General features: G+C 45.6%; 1 protein-coding gene across 1 annotated transcript in view; it reads left to right on the top strand.

Moving 5' to 3' along the window:
- The window catches only part of RAD50 (RAD50 double strand break repair protein), a 157030-nt gene that overhangs the window by 17073 nt on the left and 115125 nt on the right, over window positions 1–24832 (top strand). The window contains exons 4-5 of the mRNA XM_088470381.1: window positions 10709–10860; window positions 12796–12981. Of these exons, the coding sequence (XP_088326507.1) occupies window positions 10709–10860; window positions 12796–12981 (338 nt within the window). The remainder of the gene's footprint in view (window positions 1–10708; window positions 10861–12795; window positions 12982–24832) is intronic.

Here is a 24832-nt window from a genome sequence, read left to right as displayed (position 1 = left end):
GACGAGGATGATGTTACCTCAGATGAAGGAGAAATACTAGATTTGTCTGACACTGAAGCTCCCGCTAAAGAGGTGGAAGCTAGGTCGTCTATATATATCCCGGAACTTATACGGGCGGTCCGGGAGATCATGGTGATTGAGGACAAGACGTCTGCAGATACTGAGCTTACGCATGCTTATTTCAAGAGTGTTAAGAACCCCAATGCAGTGTTTCCTTTATCTGGTCAGTTAGTTCATCACCTAGAGGAAGCGTGGAAGACTCCTGGTAAAAGGTTTCAGTCGCAAAAGCGTTTGGCTTCTGCATACCCTTTTGCGGACAATTATTTTTCTAAATGGGAGTCTCCTCAGGTGGATTCCCAGAGCGCGACTCTGCCTATAACGTCAGTGTCTTCTCTAAATCATCCTACGGACCGCAAAGTGGAGGTACGTCTGAAATCTATTTAATCTCTTGCTGGAGGGGTCGCCAGACCTGCAATGGCAGTGTGCTAGGTGGCTAGAGCCATGGAAAAATGGGCCAATGCTTTGGAAGCCTCGCTATCTTCCGGGGCTACCAGCGAGCAGATAATTCTGATAGGCAACCTCCTTGTGGCTCAGATCTTGGAGAGCGGATGCGGATTCCAAGAGGGGTCTGGAATGTCTCCTGTACAATGGAAAGGTGGTACTGTTTGGGCCGGCTCTGGACAAGATTGTGGATACGCTGGCAGCGGCAAAATCTGCATGCTTGCCTTCGACTCCGTTCACCTCTGGGTCGGGGACGTCGTCCTTTCGGTCCTATAGGCTTCCGGGTAAGTCAAGGGTCCAATCCTTCCCGAGACCATCAGGAAACAAGAAGCCCTCTAAGCCTAGGAAACAGGCTTGGAGCACCAGACGTCCGACTACCATGCCTGACGACAAGCCCATAGCCTGACTGGACGGGCCTCCTCTTGGGGGACTCCAAGGTGGGAGGCCGACCTTCTTCAGTTCGCCCAGTGTTGGTGTCAGACCACCTCGGACGCTTGGGTAAGGGAAGTGGTCTCTCACAGGTACGCCCTCTCCTTTCGGAAAAGACCTCCTCATCAATTTTTCTACTTCAGGGTCCATAGGGTATCCACAGGATACCTTGGGGTATAGGTGTGACGTCAGTCGCAGGGCACCAAAGAGTTAAGCTTTCAGCCTCCCAGGATGCACTAGGTCCCCCTCCTATACCCCGCCCCCGGGCCAAGGCACCTCAGTTTTAGTTTGGTGCCCGGCCGGAGTCGGGTGCACCTGTTGGAGTGGGGGCTAGAAGAGCCCCTGAAGCTTTTTCTTCATGCAGCTGTGGCTGCACATCTGGATGAACAGCATGGACAGTCAGTCCTGACGTCCATGCTGTCTTCCCTACACCCCGCCGGTACCAGAACGCCGGTACTGATCCGGGGATGCTGGTGGGCGTCTGGGGTCACAGCTAGCGGTGACCCCAGATGCTCCGGACCATGGCCGGATTCAAGGGGGACAGAGGTAAGCAGCGGGGTCCCGCGGTGGGTCCCCGCTGATCACATGGTCCTAAGTCCCCAGGCAGGGGGCTCCCTGGGGACTGGCTGCAGCGTGGAGCCAGGCGACCAACCTGCGCTTCCACTACCCCCTGGGACAGCGGACCGCAGCAGAGCGGTAGCGCTGCGGCGTCCCAGGGGTTAAATGCATGCCAGGGGAGCGCGCCTTCCCTGTCTCACAGCCGGCGCCTCCCCCGCTGCACACAGCCCTCTCTGCACTGTGCTGACTGGTCCTGTGTCAGCGCTCCTCCCCCAGGCCAGCTTCTCTCTGCTCCTCGGCGGCCATCTTCTCTGCAACGCATGGTGAACGCTGCTGGAAGTCTGGAAGGAAGCATCGTGGTCTGGGTCCCCCCGCATACCTCTCCTCCGCTGTGGCTCAGGTCTGTGTATGCAGCGCTGTGTCCTACCAGGCCCTGTGTCTGTGTAGTTGAGTGATCAGCGCTGTTAGTGCAGGAATTGTTATTTCTCTGCATTGTATGTGACTGTGCTAGCGCTGCCTGTAACTTTTCTTCTCTAAACTGTCAGCTTTATTACTGTCCCTGTTCTTTCTGCTAAAGCCCTTGCGGTGCGGTGCTGCAGGGTGGTCTCTCGCCTATTTAATACTTAATTGGTGAGAGAGGTCACATACGTGGTGCCATCATGTCTGAAAGTGATTTTCCCCTCCGGCTACAGTGTACCACGTGCAAAGTACCGTTAGCGGAGGGGGAGGGTAGCGCGGAGGGCCTTTGCCGGCAGTGTTTGTCCATGGCGCGGCCTATTACGGTTACAGCACCGGTACAGGAGCCGCCCTGGGCTTGTTTCGCTCAGGCGTTAACAGCTTTAGTGGGCCAGTTAGCTCCGCAGCCCGCGTTTACTCCGATGGGTTTGTCCCAGCAGTCTGTGGTGTCGTCACCCATGCAGGGGTTCCCACGACAATTGGTGGTACCCCACAGTCTCCCTATTTCCCCGCTCCCGGGTTCTCAGGAGCCAGCGTGGGTTAACTCCCTGACGAGTTCTGTACAGCACTTGTCGGATGTGTTGCAAGGGGAGTCTGTGATGCGGCCTCATAAAAGGCCGGTGGCGTCTCTGTCCGCTCCTTATGAGGATGACGAAGGGACGTCTGATGATGGGGAGATTCTGGATCCTTACGATCAGGAACCTTTCCATACTAAGGACGCTGATGCTAAGTCCAAAGTATATATTCCTGGACTTATTCGGGCGGTCCGCACAGCCTTGGTGATTGAGGACGAAGTTCCCCCAGCGGCTAAATCTAAGTATGCCTTTTTCAAAGATGTGAAGGGCGATGCCACAGTCTTTCCTCTTTCGGGTCAGTTGGTGGACCATTTAGAGGAGGCGTGGAAACAACCTGGCAAAAGATACCAGCCGCAGAGACGCCTGGCGGTGGCTTATCCGTTCGCGGATAATTATTTTGCTAAGTGTGAATCCCCTCCACAGGTGGATTCTCACGTCACCCGTCTTGTCCGTAGTGCCACATTGCCGATGCCATCCATGTCCTCCCTTAAGGATGCTACGGACCGCAAGGTAGAAATCTGCCTGAAGTCCGCTTATTCCCTTGCAGGGGGGGCAGCACGGCAGGCTATGGCCATTTGCTGGGTTGCCAGAGCGATGGAGCGCTGGGCGGATTCATTAGAGGCTTCTTTTGAATCCGACTGTCCGGCCGAACAGGCGGAGTTGATTGGCAATCTCCGTGATTCGGCCACCTACATCAACGAGGCGGCTCTAGACATTAGTACTCTGGTGTCTAGAATTTCTTCAGCAGCGGTAGCTGCTCGTCGCACCTTGTGGCTGCGATCCTGGAAGGCGGACGCAGATCCAAGAAAGGTCTGGAAGCGTTGCCGTTTACCGGAGAAGTTCTCTTCGGTCCGGATCTGGATAAGATTGTGGCCACGCTGGCGGCAGCCAAATCTGCTTGTCTCCTGTCGGCCGCTGCTCCTTCTGGTTCTGGACCATCGTCCTTTCGGTCATCTAGGGCCCAGGGCAGGCCCAAACCACAGTCGTTTCCTCGACAGGCTGGCCCTAAGAAATCGGTCAAGCCCCGGAAACAGGCATGGAGTACCAGACGTCCGGCCCCCAAGCCAGATGACAAGCCTGCGGCCTGACGGTCCGGGTCTCCCCTTGGGGGATCCCAGGGTGGGAGGCCGCCTGCTGCAGTTCTCCCGGTGTTGGTCGTTCACTACGACAGACACTTGGGTTCTGGAGGTGGTCTCTCACGGGTACGCCCTCTCCTTCCGGCACAGACCCCCGGCTCGATTCTTCACCACGGGTCTACCATCAGACCGGAACAAGGCTACGGAGCTGCGGAAGGTATTGCACACTATGCTCCAGGCTGGAGTTATAGTGCCTGTTCCATTCTCCCAGAGGGGCCAGGGTTTCTATTCAAATCTATTTTTGGTACAGAAACCCAATGGGTCATATCGTCCGATTCTCAACCTCAAAGCACTCAACAAGTCTTTGCGGGTCCCGAAGTTTCGGATGGAGACCCTACGGTCCATCATTCTGGCGCTGGAACCTGGGGACTACATGGTGTCATTGGACATACAGGACGCTATGGCGGTCATGGCGGCTTCTCTGCGGCTGCAAGGAGTCCGCATGTTGCCGTACTTGGACGACCTGTTATTGGTGGCAGGATCTCCAGAGCTCCTGTTACACCACTTGGACCTGACCATTGCACTGCTGCAACGGCACGGCTGGCTAATCAACTGGCAGAAGTCCACTCTAATCCCGTCTCGGAGGATTCTGCATCTTGGAGCCTTATTGGACTCGGGACAGCAAAGGATCTTCGTGACGGAGGACAAGATCTCTGCTTTACAGTCAAGGGTGCGCAGTTGTCTGTACAGCCGCCGGGTGTCCTTACACTCGGCGATGAGGTTACTGGGCTCCATGGTGTCGGTGTTCGACATGGTGGAATACGCCCAGTTTCACTCCAGACCTCTGCAGCACCTGATCCTGTCCAAGTGGAACGGGCTGCCTCAGTCTCTGAAGTTCCAGACGATTGTGCTCACCCCGGAGGTTCGCCTGTCCCTTGCGTGGTGGTTAAAGACGACCCACCTCAACAAGGGACGTCCGTTCTGGGTTCCAAATTGGGTCCTGTTGACAACGGACGCCAGTCTTCGGGGCTGGGGAGCAGTTTCGGGTCCACACTTGTTCCAGGGCAGGTGGACACCGACAGAAGCGGAGCTTCCAATAAATATCTTGGAACTCCGTGCGGTCTTCAATGCTCTCCTGCAGGCACAGCGGTTTCTCCAGGGTCACCCGGTGCAGGTCCAGTCGGACAATGCTACCACCGTGGCCTACATAAACAGGCAAGGAGGAACTCGCAGTCGGGCGGCTCTCGTAGAGGTCTCTCGGATCCTGGTTTGGGCGGAGCGCAATCTTCCGGCCATATCAGCGGTCTTCATCCCGGGGGTGCTAAATTGGGAGGCGGACTTTCTAAGTCGCCAGGACGTTCATCCAGGGGAATGGTCCCTGCACCCGGACGTTTTTCAACTACTGGTGGACAGGTGGGGTCTTCCAGAAATCGACCTCATGGCGTCCTGGCACAACAACAAGTTGCCGGTGTACGGGTCTCGCACAAGAGACGAAGGGGCGTCTCTGGTGGATGCTCTGTCCGTCCGGTGGACGTTCAGGTTCGCATACCTGTTCCCTCCGGTCTCCCTTCTTCCACGGGTAATCCGGAAATTCAAACAGGAAGGAGGGACGCTCCTGTTGATAGCTCCCGCGTGGCCCAGACGGCACTGGTTCTCAGACCTTCAGGGTCTGTCCGTGGACAGTCCTCTGCGGTTGCCGCTACGACCGGACCTTCTGTCTCAGGGTCCTTGTCTTCACCCGGACCTGACTCGGCTGTCTTTGGCGGCGTGGCTGTTGAGACGGCCATGCTGAGGTCCTGGGGGTTTTCCAGCTCTGTGGTGCGTACCATGTTACGAGCTCGGAAACCGTCTTCCGCGAGGATATACCATCGCGTGTGGCATACGTTCTTCCAGTGGTGTCGACCGAGAGGTTATGCACCGCGGGAGTTTCGTCTGTCTCGGATTCTCGCCTTCCTGCAAGCGGGACTAGATCATGGGCTTCGCCTTGCTTCTTTGAAGGTACAGGTTTCGGCCCTATCTGTCTGGTTTCACCGTAGGATTGCTACAATCCCGGATGTGCGCACCTTTATGCAAGGTGTTCTCCGTATTCAGCCGCCCTTTGTTCCACCTGTGGCGCCTTGGGATTTGGCTGTGGTCCTGAGGGCTCTCCAAGGACCGCCGTTTGAACCACTGGGCTCAGTGGATCTTAAATGGCTAACAGCTAAGACTGTTTTCCTTCTGGCCGTTGCTTCAGCCAGACGTGTTTCTGAGTTAGGGGCTCTTTCTTGTAGACCCCCTTTCTTGGTTTTTCATGGGAACAGGGCAGTGCTCCGCACTCGGCCCGAGTTTCTTCCCAAAGTTGTTTCCCAGTTTCATGTTAACGAGGAAATAGTTGTTCCGGCCTTTAACTCACCGGGTCTTTCCGTGGGTGAGGCCTCTTTGGATGTTGTGCGGGCCTTAAGGACTTATGTTGACCGCACTTCTTTGTCTAGGAAGTCGGACGCTTTGTTGTCCTCTATGGCTTCTGTAAAAAGGGTTGGCCTGCTTCAAAGCAAACTTTGGCAGCCTGGATCCGTATGGCTATTTCTGAAGCTTATCTTCATGAAGGCCTACCGGTCCCTCCTTCTCTGAAGGCTCATTCCACTAGGTCTGTGGGTCCTTCGTGGGCAGCTCGACGTGGTGCCTCGGCAGTTCAGATCTGCAAGGCTGCTACGTGGTCTTCTGTCCATACCTTCGTGAGGTATTACAGGTTTGACACCTTCGCCTCTCAGGATGCTTCCTTCGGGCGGCGGATTCTCCTTTCTGCACAGGAGCGTCCCCACCCTTAAAGGATACTGCTTTGGGACATCCCCAAGGTATCCTGTGGATACCCTATGGACCCTGAAGTAGAAAATATGAGATATGGTAAGAACTTACCCTTGTTATCTCTATTTCTACGAAGTCCATAGGGTTCCACAGGACTCCCGCCCTGTCGCACCTGTGCTGCAGATGGGCTTTGCTCTGGTCACCGGTTTTCAGTCTCCCTCTGGTGAGAATGTGATTCTTGTATGTGTCCAGATCTTTGTTCTCTCTCTTCCTTCTCCTCCTCCGGCCTATGGCTTGGTAACTAACTGAGGTGCCTTGGCCCGGGGGCGGGGTATAGGAGGGGGACCTAGTGCATCCTGGGAGGCTGAAAGCTTAACTCTTTGGTGCCCTGCGACTGACGTCACACCTATACCCCAAGGTATCCTGTGGAACCCTATGGACTTCGTAGAAATAGAGATAACAAGGGTAAGTTCTTACCATATCTCATATTTTTTCCACGTATCTGCATTCAAATCCGGAGAAGGCTCTGGAAATTCACAACATTGTACAATCCATGCTCCAGGAGGGTGTTATTGTGCCGGTCCCGCTACCCCAGAGGGGGATGGGTTATTACTCCAATCTCTTCCTGATGCAAAAACCGAATGGATCATACAGGCCTATCCTCAACTTGAATGCTCTCAACAAATATCTGAGGGTGCCTCGGTTCAGGATGGAGACCCTGCGTTCCATTATCTTGGCTATGGAACCTGGGGACTTTATGGTGTCTCTGGACATCCAAGATGCCTACCTGCATGTCCCAATAGCGGTCTCTCATCAGCGCTTTCTCCGATTTGCGGCAGCAAATCAACATGATCAGTTTCAGGCTTTACAGTTTGGCCTTTCTACAACCCTGAGGGTGTTTACCAAGGTCATGGCGGTAATGGCGGCCCACCTGCGCCTGCAGGGGGTACGCCTCCTACCTTACCTGGACGATCTGCTACTCCTGGCAGATTCTCCAGAGGTGCTTCAACAGCACATGCAACTAACTATTCAGGTGTTGCAGTGTCACGGATGGCTGATAAATGGGAAGAAGTCGTCACTAATGCCTTCTCAGAGGATGCTTCATCTAGGAGCTCTGCTGGACACTCGGCAACAGCGGATCTTTCTGACGGAGGAAAGGATCTCAGTGTTACAGGCAAGGATTCAAACTTCCCTGATGGATCGCAGGATCTCGATCCATTCTGCAATGAGGTTACTGGGGTCCATGGTGTCGACGTTCGACATGGTGGAATATGCCCAGTTTGACTCGAGACCTCTACAGAAACTGATCCTATCCAAATAGGACGGGATACCTTTTCGGCTAAAGGTTCAGACGCTGGTGCTGTCTCCGGAGGTACGTCTGTCATTGACCTGGTGGCTTCAGAAGTCTCATCTCACCAGAGGACGCTCCTTCTGGATATCTGATTTGACTCTCTTGACGACGGATGCCTGTCTCAGCGGGTGGGACGCTGTGTCGGGTCCACATGTGTTTCAGGGCTGGTGGACCACGGTGGAGTCTGCTCTTCCGATCAACATTTTGGAACTTTGGGCAGTTCTTCGGGCCTTACAACAGGCGAGACTGTTTCTACAGGGTCATCCCGTACAGATTGTCAGACAACGCCACGACGGTGGCTTATATAAATCATAAAGGAGGAACTGTAAGTCAGGCAGCTCTAAGAGAGGTGTCTCGCATTCTGCAATCTCGCAATCTACAGGCCATCTCGGCAGTCTTTATTCCGGGAGTACTAAATTGGGAAGCGGATTTCCTCAACCGTCACAACGTGCATCCAGGTGAATGCTCTCTTCACCAGGACGTATTTCATCTCCTGGTGGACAGGTGGGGACTTCCGGAAATAGATCTAATGGCATCCAGACACAATCGCAAGCTGCGGGTGTACGGTTCCCGAACAAGAGATGCAGGAGCTCTCCTTGTAGATGCTCTGTCGGTACGTTGGCCCTTTCAGTTCGCGTACCTATTTCCTCCGTTCTCCCTGCTTCCTCGCGTGTTGTGAAAGCTCAAGCAGGACGGAGGCATGATTCTACTGGTGGCTCCGGCGTGGCCCAGACGTCACTGGCACTCCGATCTACGGAGTCTTTCCATAGACACTCCGTGGCTCCTTCCTCAGCGTCCAGACCTGTTGTCTCAGGGTCCGTGTCTTTACCCGGATCTGGGTCGGCTGTCTTTGATGGCGTGGCTCTTGAGACATCCCTCTTAAGGTCAAAGGGTTTCTCAAGGTCGGTGGTTACCACCATGCTCCGGGCTAGGAAGCCGGCTTCGGGACAGGATTTACCAAAGGGTCTGGCATGCCTATTTTGAGTTGTGCCAACCCCAGAAATATGATCCTTTGGTGTTTCGTGTTTCTATAGTCCTCGCCTTCCTTCTGGCGGGCTTGGATAAGGGTCTGCGCCTTGCTTCTTTGAAGGTGCAGGTGTCTGCCTTGTTGGTGTGGTTTCAGCATAGGATTGCTCCTCTGGCTGATGTCCGCACTTTTATGCAAGGGGTAATTCGCATTCAGCCCCCCTTTGTCCCTCCGGTGGCACCATGGGACTTGGCGGTGGTGCTGAAGGCTCTCCAGGGTCCCCCATTTGAACCACTGGGCTCAGTGGACCTCAAATAGCTTACGACTAAGGTCGTTTTTCTTTTGGCTATAGAATCTGCTAGAAGAGTGTCGGATTTGGGGGCTCTTTATTGTCGTCCCCCTTATTTGATTTTTCATAAAGCTAGGGAGATTCTTAGGACTCGCCCTGGTTTTCTCCCTAAGGTGGTATCCAGTTTCCACATCAATGAGGAGATCATTGTTCCGGCCTTTCACTCTCCTGGTTTGTCGGCGGGTGAGGCCACGTTGGATGTGGTTTGCGCTCTTCGCATTTATGTGGAGCGCACCTGTTTCCGGAAATCAGATTGTTTGTGTTGTACGGTTTTCGTAAAAAAAGGTTGGCCGACCAATAAGCAAACTTTGGCCCGTTGGATTTGTTTGACAATTTCCGAGGCCTATGTTCATGAGGGCATTCCTGTTCCACCTCGGTCATTGCTCATTCTACGAGGTCTGTAGGTCCCTCGTGGGCAGCTCAGCATGGCGCCTCAGTTTCTCTGTAAGGCAGCCACGTGGTCTACGGTTCAGACCTTTGTGAGGTATTCTGCTTTCGATACCTTCGCCTCTCAGGATGCTTCCTTCGGGCGGCAGATTCTCCTTTCTGCACAGATGCGTCCCCGCCCTTGAAGGGTACAGCTTTGGGACATCCCCAACGTCAAGGCCCTGTGGACCCTTATGTAGAAAACAAGAGATATGGTAAGAACTTACGTTTGTTATCTCTGTTTCTGCGAGGTCCACAGGGCGCCCGCCCTGACGCCCTGTGCTTCAGAAGGGTCTGGTTCTGGTCGCCAATTTTCTGTCTCTTGTCTGTGAGTATGGAATTCTTGTTTGTACCGGACTTTCTCCTTTATATTTTCTCTTCATCCGGCCTCTGGCTTGGTAACGTAACTGAGGGTGCCTTGGCCGGGGGGTGTATAGGAGGGGAGCCTGCTGCATCTTGGCAGGCTTAAAGAGATTAACTGTGTGTGGTGCCCGGACTGGTTGCCCAGCCTATCTATACCCCAAGGTCAAGGCCCTGTGGACCCTAAGGACCTCGTAGAAACAGAGATAAGGTAATTTCTTACCATAGCTCTTGTTTTACATATTTGCCAAATCTCAGAAGTCAGAATTATACATCATTAACAAAATCTAAAAATTGTTTTAATAACAAAGAACTTAAAGGTAATTTTCTCAGATGCCTTTTAAAGTGGCATATTGTATATTATGAATAAGAAATGAGGATTGCAGAGAGTAGGGCGGTCATTGCATTATTTGGCGCCTAAAAGGCAGTATATTACTTTACCTCCAAAGGGACTCGCAAACGCATAATAAAATTGATTAATTTGATATGCGACACTTGTATATCTGTGTGCGACTGAGTCTGTATACGAAACATATCGGACCTTGGCATGGAAAAAGCTGCGGCCGTTGCACAGTAGAGCTTTGTATACAGATTCAGACGCACACAATTATACAAGTGTTGCATATCAAATTAATCGGGTCAGTCTAGTGAGGCCGTTTTGTGTATCAGTTTGAGGCTGAAGCATTTCCGGGCAAAAAAGCTCAGTGCAAGCCGGGTCAAACAGGACCTGGCACGCCAAGAAAGGTTGTTTGACGCTACTGCAGCAATAAATATTGTACATATATTGTAGATGTACTACAGTATGGTCACACTGACATCTCTGACTAATCGGAGAAGGTATGGTAATTGTTTTTGATTTATTTTATTTTTTTCTAGATTGCTCATGAGACGGATGTTAGAGCCCAGATTCGTTTGCAGCTCCGAGATGTCAATGGTGAAATTGTGGCTGTTCAGCGGTCCATGGTGTGCACTCAGAAAGGGAAAAAAACAGAATTTAAAACATTGGAAGGTGTGATTACCCGAATGAAGTAAGTGTTACAGTGCCTCCCTATCCTTTCTTCTTTTGCACAAACTAATAGTCAATACCAGAGGTTCTCAAACTTCGCCATTACAGTCCAGGTTTTAAATCTATCCATGCTTGAGCACAGGTGACTTAATTAGTACCTCAGTCAATTTACTTTAACTATGTGGACTCGGGCATACATATCCTTAAACCCTGGACTGTAATGGCGAAGTTTGGGAAACCCTGGTTTGTACAGTAAGTTGCAGAGTACAGTAAGTATTCAGAACCCTGGCAAATCCTGGTGCTCTGCATTATTTATTTTTTCTTTCGGTTTTAACAATTTGTCCTGTCCCTGCTGATGAAAACCAGCTCCATGGCATACTGCTACCACCACTATACTGCACAGTAGGTATGCTTTTTAAAAGGAGTGGGCAGTGTTCGATTTGCTTTCAAAAATAGTTGTTGCACTTGTATCAAATGAATTTAGCTTTGTAAAGAAACATTAAATGACTACAAAACATTCTCTTGTCCACAAGTATCAAATTTGCCTCTGTAAGATGTCAAATGAGTAAAATAATAAGTGTTTTAAGGAAGGAGCTGTAAATAATTCTGCATCAGCTCTTATGCTAGGTACACACCTGAATAATTTCACTCATGATCTGACTGATTGTCAGAGAGATTATACAATCTTGAGATTCATCAGATTTTGGGCCTGTTTCAGAGATGGATGGAATTACAGAGCAGCACACAAGCAGCTGTGCAATTCCGTCCATCTAAAATGCAAATTCAGCAGGAGGTGTATGTAGGAAACAGCCCATCGCTGCAACCGAGATCACAGTCTGGAATCACCATCGCGAGCGATGGTTTCTCCTTTGACCAGCTGAAGCTTACCGCAGCCTGGCCGAGTCCTGGCAGCTGCCGGCGCAGACCCTGACCTCGTCCCTCCCGGAAAGCGGGGACAACATGCCCCTGTTTCCGGGAATGGTGACCAGCCACGCCCCCCCAAACGCTGTAGCATGGCAATCCTACTGCGGCTTAGGGGGGTCTGCGAACGAGATCGCAGGATCCTTTCTGCACATGTACAGAACGGGTCCTGTGCATGTGCAGACCCTATAGCTTCAGAGATGTTCGCTAACCATCAGCTTAGCGTAAATCTCTGAATCAGGCACTTTGTTTACATTTATCATTCCAATCTGAATGAACGATCATCAGAAATTCACACACAATATAAAATGTGCACGATATCTGCTCATCGTTTGGAGAAACGTGCAGCTGGTCATATCCATCATCCTATCCGACTGCTATTGGAACTATGATTGGCCCTGGGTAATGCCTACACACTCTGAGATTATCAGACCGAACAGCTGAAAAACGGCTGATCGGCCTGAATATCACATAGTGTTTACCTAGATTAAGGCTACAAATAAAGTTAGTCATAGAACTGATCTCTATAATGGAAAAATTGCATCCTTCCTTTGAGAATGCACTTGCCCAGTGATTTCTTTGTGTTTCACTATCGCGTATTGTATACACTTGAACTTGGGTGTTTTGAAATATTAAGCCTAAAGGTGCATACACACACGATTTTGAGCGATTATCGTTAAACGATATCGTTTAAAAAAATCGTTCACTTTCTGAGTCAAACGATAAACGATCATTGTTCATGGGCGTTCACGTTTGTAGTTTGTAGTTCAGTCAGACTTGTCAACTCAACGATTTTCATTAAGTTAATATGCAAAAATCGTTTAGTTCATAAAAATCGTTCATTACATTTAAAATGAACATAGTAAATGAACAACTTTAGTAAACTATTTTAGTTCATTTTTTCAAGGTAGAAAATCATTTACTAAAATCATTCATTAACTCAATCATTGTGTGTGTATGCAGCTTTAGTGGTCAGAACTGTTCTGGGGTTTTATTTTCCTGGGTGCTTACAGTCTATTCTGTTTTGATTCGTTAGGCATGGAGAGAAAGTCAGCCTAAGCACAAAATGTGCAGAGATGGACAGAGAGTTGATCAGTTGCTTAGGAGTGTCCCCCGCTGTGCTCAACAACGTAATCTTCTGCCACCAGGAGGATTCTAACTGGCCTCTGAGCGAGGGGAGGCAGCTAAAGATCAAATTTGATGAAATCTTTTCAGCAACCAGGTAAAGCTTTTTTTTTTTTCTTCTTTTTTTTTTTTAAAGAGTGAATAATTAGATTTATCAAACCTACCTTGATAATTTCAAGACCTCTTATTTACAAATCGCCACTGAATGAAAATTATACAAAGCGCCATCAATTGTGTTTTTCATACTTTTTACATATATGATAAAAATTGAAATTGGGTTAATGCAGAAACATTAGAGTCAGCTATATTATTCCTCCAATATATGTGGCTCTACTTTTTGGGGCCGATGCTGAATTGAATATAGACATGTTGGTGTAGCATATCTTGCGTGTGCTTGCACTGCGCATTCTCCGCAACCAAGCACAAACAAAGCAGAGTCACACGCGTTAGATTACTTTGCTTGCTTCCTTTAGGCTTATCTTTTGGACCTAGTATTGGTTGGTGCAGGTTTGTATCATAAGTAACAAAACAAATTTACTGATAGGGGCAGACGCACCAAAGATGTGTGCACGCAGTGCTAGAGCACGTATATATGCCACATGCCCCGTCACCTTAGCATCAGCACCTATATGTTTAACGAGAACCATGAGTATCCAGTGTAGATGTGTGTTACCTGCTAATATAATTATTTCTTCAGGATCCACAGGGATACCATGGGAGGGGGGTGTGGTTGTAGTGATCTATGCACCAAACAGTTAAGCTTTAGCTCCCAGGATGCCTCGGCCCTCCTTCACATATACTCCGTCCCCAGCCACAGGCAGACCGTTTTTCGTTTGGTGCTTTACAGGATCAGTCGCACCTTTTTTTTATAACGGGGACTGCTTTTAGCTTTCCCAAGCTTTTCATTTTATTAGTCATTTTATTTTCTGTCATCTGAGCAAGCAGCAAGGCGTCCTAATGGGCACCTGTGCCACGGCTCCAACTAACTCCGCCACGCCGCAACACCGCTAAGTGGTCTAGTGATTTCAGCGGGCGCCAGGGGGGCTTTGTTAGCCGCTCCAGTGGGGACCCAGGGCTGCAGCTGGGCAACAGAGAAGATTCGGTAAAACGATTCCTCACTTGTGGGGGGCATCGTGTGTTGACAGTCCTTACAAACGGCGGTGGAGACCCGCCGGAAGACGCTGTATTGGGGCGACTGGTGCCTCCGCTCCCCCACTAGACCACCGGGGCGGTTAAAAGCTGGCGTCAGGGACCAGGTGAGGCCAGCGGCACCTGGTGGTTGATTCTGCATGGGGAGGTAGGCTCTCCCCCAGCCCAGAGCGCAATCCCACAGAAAAGTGTTCTCGTTTCTGGGCTGTGCCTCCTACTCACCCTCCTTCTATATGAGACGCTCGGTAGCCATTAATCAATGGTTTTCTGAAGCTACAGGTCTCAGGAGTGTTGGGTCCAGTCTCCCTGTATTACCTCTCCCTGGGGCCAGGTTATACAGTGCACAGTTGATTTAGTGCCCATTATAAGTATATTTATATGCATTGTATGAGACTTGTGCTAGCCCATTTGTGTGAGATACTGTCTTAAACTTTCTAACTGTCAGTTATATCTATCCCTGCTGCTCTTTTCTCAAACCCTAAATTACAAGGTGTGTAGTGGTATTTGTACTTCACATTTACATGTATTTGTGAAGGGTGTCACATTGTATTATTAACTAGACATTTTTGTGTGCTACTTTTTGGCTATTTCTAGGTCTTCCAAAGGCAAGGATAAACAGGAGGCTGAGGCTACTGTGCTGGTTACATGTAAATCATGTTTTGCAGGCTTGCCCCCTCAGGATTTCATGCAGGAGGTTGTATGTCAGTGTTGGCTAACCTTGACACTCCAGCTGTTATGGAACTACATAACCCAGCATGCACTGCTACAGTTTTGCTATTAGGGCATGCTAAAACTGTGGCAGGGCATGCTGGGATATATAGTTCCACAACAGCTGAAGTGTCAAGGTTAGCCAACACTGGTCTATGTGCTAATTGTTATAAATCTGCTCACCAATTCACCCTACCAACCCCGCTATAAAAGCCACCCTGTGTGTCCTCCTTATCCCAGGTTTTGACACAGCTAGCGGGTCGTTTATCAACTCCCATGCTGCTTCTTACCATGGAGTACCCACAGCTGTTACAACCTACAATGTATGTGTACCCCCTATGCATTCTCCTTGGATGGATGTTTATGCCCATCAGAATATGGCTCAAACGTCTGCCGCCTCTCAGCAAAAGTTACAGGCGGGCAGACCATTAGCCACCAAGGCACATGGGCGGACTGTATCCTCCTCTCAGTCCACCCAGCCTTTGGATTCTGCCGCATCATCTGAGGAGGCAGATGACGCACAAGGCTCTGTCTCTGAGTCATACTCTGATGAGGAGCACCGTCAATCAACAGTGGATGTTCCTGCTTTAGTGAGGCCGGTTAAATCAGTCCTAAATATAAAGGATGAACCGGCCCCTAAACCTAAAACCCCGATGTTTAAACGTCAGAAGGTGGTTAAGGCAGAATTCCCTCAATCAGAGCAGCTCACTGAGCTCATGGGAGAAGTTTGGGTCCTTTGGCTACGGTCCTGGAAGGCAGACATGGGATCCAAGAAAGCACTCAAATAGTTACCCTTTTGTGGAGACAGGGTGTTCGGTGCAGAATAGGGCAAGATTGTGGCTACTGTGGCAGCTTCAAAGTCTGCCTTTCTGCCATCAGCAACTGCCCCTAAGCCTAGGTTGTCCTCTTATCGGTCCTTTAGCCCTCAGAGTAATCCCAGGCAGTCTAGTTCGCTCAAGACCAACAAGCCGTGAGTCAGGCAGCCTTGGACAGCCAGACGTCCAGCTGCCAGGCCTGACGACAAACCTTATGTCTGATAAGGTGAGCCTCCTCCTGGGGGATCTCAGGGTGGGTGGCCGACTTCTTCAATATGCCGACTCTTGGCATCAAACAACAGACGCCTGGGTCCGAGAAGTGGTTTCTAAGGGGTACGCCCCCACTTTCTTGAGGTGTCCTCCCCAACAATTTTTCGATCACCATATCTGGTTTACTTTGAAAAGAAGGTGATTCCCTTAGGGGGCTATAGGGAAGATTAGGTGTCTATTCATGTTATGGTTAGTTCCAATGTTCTGGCTCCTAGACTTTGGTATACAGTATATTTCACTCCCTGTCACCCCTTACAGCTACAAAGAAACAGCTTTACAGTAAGTTAAAAATGATTTGTTTCCTTTGTTTGATCAGAGTCTAGCCCTTTTTTTTTTATTTAGAAGGGGCAAAATTAAAATTTATTGATGCCCATCTCAATAACTTGAAAGTACTAGCAGCAATTTGTGATCTAATCATTCATTCAATACTGTGGATCTGCTGACTGACCAAATCTCTGCAACTTGGTCCTGTGTGCAGCTGTATGTATAGTACTCATACAAATGTTCCACAAATATGGTCTTGTTTTTCTTTGGTTAACTGGGCATTAAGGGTTATGAAATCATACTGCCAGCTTCTCATTTTGTATATATTTAGGATGACAATATTGAATATAGTTCAGGATCAGAGACCTATAACATTACATTACAGAGAGACAATTTATTCTAACTGTAGGCATGTACGAACTCTTTTTTTCCATTTTGTTGAAATCACTGGTTTGCCCTCACAGGTCTGCTAGAGAAAAAGTGGAAATTTCAAGTCTCTATGTTAGTGCACTTTTATAAAATATATTTTTCTCATCGACACACTTTACTCTAGCAGTGAAATATAACACATCCTCTGTACTCCTGAGGGAGAAATAGAATATGTTATAAAGTATAACGATCAGCCTTAACATTAAAATAACTGACAGGTTAATGAATGACATTGATTATCTCGTCACGATGGCACCTGTCAAGGGGTGGAGGATATTAGGCAGCATGTGAACTCACACTTTGTAAAGTTTATGTGTTGCAAGCAGGAAAAATGGGCAAGCATATGGATCTGAGCAACTTCGACAAGGGCCAAATTGTGATGGCTAGATGACTGGGTCAGAGCATCTCCAAAATGGCAGGTCTTGTGGGGTGTTCGCGTTATGCAGTGGTTAGTACCCACCAAAAGTAGTCCAAGGAAGGACAGCTAGTGAACCAGCAAAAGGGCACCCAAGGCTCATTGATGCGCCTGGGAAGTGAAGGCCAGCCTGTCTGGTCCGATCCCACAGAAGAGGTACTGTAGCACAAATTGCTGAAAAAATGTATGCTAACTATGATAGAAAGGTGTCAGAACACACCGCAGCTTGCAGTGTTTCCGTAGAAGGGTCAGAATGTCCATGCTGACCCCTGTACACTGCCGAAATTGCACCTAAGCTTCGGAATTGGACAATGGAGCAGTGGAAGAAGGTGGCCTGGTCCGATGAATCACATTTTTTACATCAAGTGGATGGCCAGATGCTTTGCTTCATTTACCTGGGGAAGAGATGGCACCTGGGCGTACTATGAAAAGTAGGCCAGCCTGTGCAGGCAGTGTGATCCTCTGGGCAATGTACTGCTGAGAAACCTTGGGTCCTGGCATTTTTGTGGTTACTTTGACATTGTACCACTTACCTAAACATTGTTGCAGACAAAGTGCATCTTACAGCAGTATAATGCGTACTGCCACACTGCAAACATTGTACAGGAATGGTTTGATGAACATGACAAAGAGTTCAATGTGTTGACTTGGCCTCCAAATTCCCCAGATCTCAGTCCGATTGGCGCATCTGTGGTATGTGCTGGAAAATAAAGTTAGAGCCACGGAGGCCTCACCTCGCAGCTTACAGGTCTTAAAGGATTTGCTGCTGATGGCTTGGTGACAGATACCACAGGATACCTACAATGGTCTTTTGTAGTCCATGCCTCGACGGGGGAACCTACACAATATTAGGCGGGTGGTTTAATGTTATGGCTGATTGGTGTGTATTTACGTGTGTGTGTGTATATATATATGTGTGTGTGTGTATATATATATATATATATATATATATATATATATATATACACACACATACACACACACACACACACACACACACACACACACACACACACAGTCAGGTGCATAAATATTGGGACATTGACAGAATTGTCATATTTTGGCCTCTATTCACCACCACAATGGCTTTCAAATGAAACAAACAATATGTGCTTTCACTGCAGACTTTCAGATTTAATTTGAGGGTAATTACATCCAAATCAGGTGAACGGTGTACAAATTACAACGGTTTCTATATGTGCCTCGCACTTTTTAAGGGGCCAAAAGTAATGGGACTATCAACTCAAAAGCTATTTCATGGACAGGTGTGGGCTTTTCCCTTATTTCATTATCAATTAAGCAGGTAAAAGGTCTGGAGTTGATTCTAGGTGTGACATTTGCATTTGGAATCAGTTGCTGTCGACTCTCAATATGAGATCCAAAGAACTCACTATCAGTGAAGCAAGCCATCATTAGGCTGAAAAATCAAAACAAACCCATCAGAGAGATAGCAAAAACATTAGGTGTGGCCAAATCAACTGTTTGGAACATTCTTAAAAAGAAAGAACGCACCGGAGAGCTCAGCAACACCAAAAGACCCGGAAGACCACGGTAAACAACTGTGGTGGATGACAGAAGAATTATTTCCCTGGTGAAGAAAAACCCTTTCACAACAGTTGGCCAAATCAAGAACACTCTCCAGGAGGTAGGTATATATGTGTCAAAGTCAACAATCAAGAGAAGACTTCACAAGAGTGAATATAGAGGGTTCACCACAAGATGTAAACCAATGGTGAGCCACAAAAACAGGAAGACCAGATTACAGTTTGCCAAACAACATCTAAAAAAGCCATTACAGTTCTGGAACAACATCCTATGGACAGATGAGACAAAGATCAACTTGTACCAGAGTGATGAGAAGAGTATGGAGAAGGAAAGGAACTGCTCATGATCCAAAACATACCACCTCATCAGTGAAGCATGGTGGTGGTAGTGTCATGGCATGGGCATGTATGGCTGCCAATGGAACTGGTTCCCTTGTATTTATTGATGATGTGACTGCTGACAAAAGCAGCAGAATGAATTCTGAAGTGTTTCGGGCAATATTATATGCTCATATTCAGTCAACTGCTTCAGAACTCATTGGACGGCGCTTTACAGTGCAGATGGACAATGACCGAAGCATACTGCAAAAGCAACCAAAGAGTTTTTTAAGGCTAAAAAGTGGAATGTTCTACAATGGCCAAGTCAATCCCCTGACCTGAATCCAATTGAGCATGCATTTCACTTGATGGAAGACAAAACTGAAGGGAAAATGCCCCAAAAACAAGCAGGAACTGAAGACATTTGCAGTAGAGGCCTGGCAGAGCATCACCAGGGATGAAACCCAGCGTCTGGTGATGTCTATGCGTTCCAGACTTCAGGCTGTAATTGCCTGCAAAGGATTTGCAACAAAGTATTAAAAAGTGAAAGTTAGATTTAGGATTGTTTAGTTTGTCCCATTACTTTTGGCCCCTTAAAAAGAGGGAAGCACATATAGAAACCGTTGTAATTCCTACACCGTTCACCTGATTTGGATGTAATTACCCTCAAATTAAATCTGAAAGTCTGCAGTTAAAGCAAATCTTGTTTGTTTTATTTCAAATCCATTGTGGTGGTGAATAGATGCCAAAATATGAAAATGCTGTCAATGTCCCAATATTTATGCACTTGACTGTACATGTGTGTGTGTATATATATCATATATATTCCAATGGACCGGCACTCCAAGGGCTGTGCTCCGGTGCCTCCCTCCGGTTTTAAGCAAACAACCTCCAAATAGCTATCCAATGAGGCGGCACTCAGAGACTTCCACTCAAGTTGAAAAAAACTTCAGTTTAATGCCGTCGACATTTCGGAGGACGAACCTCCTTTCTCAAGACACTGACATATAATGAGACATACAATACATACAAACTTAAATACCTGACAACAGAGCGTGATGTCCCCTCCCCAGACAACCAGGGCGCGAGTACTACCTTCGGCAGCGCTCCAAAGTGCGCTGGCAGATGACGCAGCCACAAGATAGTGAAAAAGATGCTGTTGTACAGTCCTGAAGAAAAGGTCTTAGGACCTCTGAAACTTTGACATGTCTCTGTACTGATGTCTTCACCGTATTAATAACAATTTTTTCACTTGTTTATGTGGGAGTGCTGTCTCTTTTTCCCTCATTGTTGTGGGGTTGCAATACCTTACTCATATATATATATATATATATATCACAAAAAAATCCCACCCTGCGCTGATTACTTCAAATACAGCAGCACCATTCAGTAAGTCCCCTGTTAGGAGGACTAGTTTAGAGATATACAAATGGATTACTGATGGGGCGCTAAATCGCAACACAATTTTTTTTAAAAACTTGTAAAATACAATGCAATTTCTCCAAAGGCTTATGCGTCTTTTTCTTTTGAAGAGACGACTTCACTGTTATTTCTACTCGTTCTCAGTTTTGATCAATTAGTCCAAACAATGAGTTTGCATTAAATCCTCCTCGAGGTTCTAAAAAAGATACCCTCGTACCAAGACACCCAAACAAAGGCCCAAGGCCCACATTAATAAAAATTAGAACAATAAAAAATAAAATATTTCTTTATTAAAATTTAACAATATGCTAGATGGACAATCTTACACAATTTGGTATTGCACAGCCTTCCAATCTTAGAAGAAGGGTATCCATACACCTTTCGATCGGCAGATGTTTATATGTAATGTCCACCTTTTATTTAAACCCTACGCGTTTCGTCTCTTTATGAGACTTCTTCAGGGGTAAATCTAAAATACATAATATACAATATTTGTACTGGGTGTCACTGGTAATAAATTGAGCTCAAAGTAAAACAATGTTCAAATACATCTCTTTTAAAATTACATACCTCAATATTGATGTATACACATGTATTTAATGTACATCCAAAAATTAGGCAATTCTTTGGATCAGAAACTGTGGGACCTATTTAATATTAAAAATACATATATTCAATAATAATAATTTTATCATGTATTTTTAAAAACTACTTTCTGATCTCATATATCTATATTACATACCTCGTACTTGATGACTAAAACACGGTACCCGTAGTTACTGACAGACCATCTGATGGTCGATTCATTGAACCAAAACCGTGCAACCTATTTAATATTAAAACAAATGTTTCAATAATAAGCTACAAATTCAAGGTTCACCATAATGTAATAGCTTATTTCCTCAGCATTATTAGAATATATTTTCTTTAATTTACATAATACATTTTTTTATATACTTTTTTAATTTTTATAAAATATTTTTGTTTATCATCATATAGTAATTTTATATTGTCATATATAATTTTTGTATATATCATATGTCCCATTACCTTAACATATTATATCACTAAAATCAGTATATCTTTATATATTACATATGTATCTTTTTATCCAATAAACATTTTAAAGGGATAAACATTAGTCTCCATAACAGAATGACCATAAATTATTAAACAAAGTACATAGATTTTACAAGTATACTATATAAAAATAACAGCAAGATTCATTTGGGAATTCCTTTTCCTACTTACTGAATAGATGCTTATGCTTCTGAGTCCAACTGCTACACTAACCTTTCTCATTCAATCCTCCTTTTTAACCTCTAGCAACTATGTCATCACTTCCTCCTAGATTTCATTGGTGGTTCAGTGCAACCTTAAAAAACTTTTTTATTTCCTAAAGTACATTAATCTTAGTAATGAAGCCTTGTTGGGGATTCACAATATCAACAAACCGCTTGGTTTATAATAGCATAAACCTTTTTATTCGTTTGGAATCATCTAATTGATAAGAATTAATAAAAAAGTCCCAGCATCCATCTTGATTTTGTAGTTTTTTTCCCCCATTGGTTAAGTAAGCCCGTGTGATAGACCTACTTCCGATCCATGTTGCCGTTGTCATGGTTCCCGACTCCGGCTATCAATCGCATAAGTAGGAACTCCCAGTGAAGATTCTTGTCACGTGTGGCTCCAACATAACCGCCCCATACTGTTGACATGGTTACAGACGCCGCAACACAGTGACGTCACTCCTCATATGCGGACTCTGTCCACCTCCACCGACTCCACACATCGGTTACAATACAACCCTCAAATAACACTTCACCGCTCCACACCCTAACGGCCAAGTGCACGGAGACCCTCATGCCTACCGCAGTGATCGATTGATCTTCGATCTCTCACAATCAACGAGCGTCTCGTTGCTATGGGGACAGACGCCATTTTGGATTTATGGGGATCCGTAATGCTGTTATCCATTTATAGATTAACCTCATACAAACTGACTCATTCTTTTAATTTTAATTACAAATGTTCCCGTACTATACCGCTATGTTTTTTTATAATGCCTATTAAACTAATGTGTAATGTGCATCCCGTAACCATGGGGACAGGCACCATTTTAAATTTATGTGGCTCCATAGTGTACTGGCTCCATAGAAACAGAAGCCATCTTTAAATATGATTACAAATGTTACATAACTAAATCTATTTGTTTTTGTAATGTCTATTAACCCAATATATAGTGATTCTAAATATCACACCATATAAATACTATTAATTTCATTCAAATAATGATAGCTTATACCAATAAATTATACTAACATTACATGGATCCATATTTAATCTATATTGACTATACTTTATATGTATTAAACAAAGTGCCTTTATTATATATACATTATTTTAATTAAATATTTAAATCGTGTGCTTATTCGTATCCTTACACAACCTACTATCACCTACGTGGATAATACCTATTTATATATGTATATTCAGTACTCCCTTATGTAATAAATAACAGGTTTATACATATGTGACCCCCTAATGTTAATTATAAATTATTCACCTTAAATATATTTTTATTGATATCATATTATTTCAGCCAATCTGTTATCATATTAATTCCCAAAAAAATCTTGCAGTTTTACATTCACACAATATTGGGTCCTCACCTTCCAAATAAACCTAATATAACCTATAGGAAAGCTACAAACATGAAGAACATACTAGCCCACAGTAGAATGAAATCCCAAAAAAATTTAATCTCCATTAAGAAAGATATAAATGTGGGCCAATTCCTTGTTAAAAAACCAGGTTGTTATCCTTGCAACAAATGCATATGTTGCAAGTTTATGGAGAAAACTAGCTTTATTCAGCAGGGGTTAGGGGGAAAAAAATCATAAATTACGGGAAGTAGTCACGTGTATGACTAACTTCGTTGTATATAGAATTACATGTAAATGCGGGCTAGCTTATGTCGGGAAAACAAACAGGTGTCAAATTACGTATTCAAGAGCATTTGCGAAATATTAAAAATAATGTAAAAAAATCATAGTCTACCTAGACATTTTCGGAAGTTCACAGATCAGAAACAAATGGGTTCACGTTTACAATTCTTGAACATATTAAAGAAGATCCGAGAGGGGGGAGTAGAGAGTTAACACTAGCCAAAAGAGAGACATACTGGATCTATATGCTAAACACCCTTTCCCCGGGGGGATTAAATGAAGGGATAGACATAGTTTCTTTTCATTGAATGGAGATTATATTAGCTGAACATTCTAAATGAACTAATTGAAAATGTGTGTAATAATATGGTTGTTTCTGGTATGTGTAAATAAAATTTCGGTAATAAATTATTTTTGTAAAGAATTGTGTGTTAATGTAAAACTGCAAGATTTTTTTGGGAATTAATATGATAACAGATTGGCTGAAATAATATGATATCAATAAAAATATATTTAAGGTGAATAATTTATAATTAACATTAGGGGGTCACATATGTATATACCTGTTATTTATTACATAAGGGAGTATTGAATATACATATATAAATAGGTATTATCCACGTAGGTGATAGTAGGTTGTGTAAGGATACGAATAAGCACACGATTTAAATATTTAGTTAAAATAATGTATATATAATAAAGGCACTTTGTTTAATACATATAAAGTATAGTCAATATAGATTAAATAAGGATCCATGTAATGTTAGTATAATTTATTGGTATAAGCTATCATTATTTGAATTAAATTAATAGTATTTATATGGTGTGATATTTAGAATCACTATATATTGGGTTAATAGACATTACAAAAACAAATAGATTTAGTTATGTAACATTTGTAATCAAATTTAAAGATGGCTTCTGTTTCTATGGTTTGTATGAGGTTAATCTATAAATGGATAACAGCATTACGGATCCCCATAAATCCAAAATGGCGTCTGTCCCCATAACAACGAGACGCTTGTTGATTGTGAGAGATCGAAGATCAATCGATCACTGCGGTAGGCATGAGTGTCTCCGTGCACTTGGCCGTTAGGGTGTGGAGCGGTGAAGTGTTATTTGAGGGTTGTATTGTAACCGATGTGTGGAGTCGGTGGAGGTGGACAGAGTCCGCATATGAGGAGTGACGTCACTGTGTTGCGGCGTCTGTAACCATGTCAACAGTATGGGGCGGTTAAGTTGGAGCCACACGTGACAAGAATCTTCACTGGGAGTTCCTACTTATGCGATTGATAGCCGGAGTCGGGAACCATGACAACGGCAACATGGATCGGAAGTAGGTCTATCACACGGGCTTACTTAACCAATGGGGGAAAAAAACTACAAAATCAAGATGGATGCTGGGACTTTTTTATTAATTCTTATCAATTAAATGATTCCAAACGAATAAAAAGGTTTATGCTATTATAAACCAAGCGGTTTATTGATATTGTGAATCCCCAACAAGGCTTCATTACTAAGATTAATGTACTTTAGGAAATAAAAAAGTTTTTTAAGGTTGCACTGAACCACCAATGAAATCTAGGAGGAAGTGATGACATAGTTGCTAGAGGTTAAAAAGGAGGATTGAATGAGAAAGGTTAGTGTAGCAGTTGGACTCAGAAGC

This window comes from Taudactylus pleione, unplaced genomic scaffold (genome assembly GCF_031769625.1).
Source record: "Taudactylus pleione unplaced genomic scaffold, aTauple2 ptg000099l, whole genome shotgun sequence".
NCBI lineage: Eukaryota > Metazoa > Chordata > Amphibia > Anura > Myobatrachidae > Taudactylus > Taudactylus pleione.
Note: the sequence above shows the minus strand (reverse complement) of the source record. Positions and strands in the feature narration are given on the sequence as shown.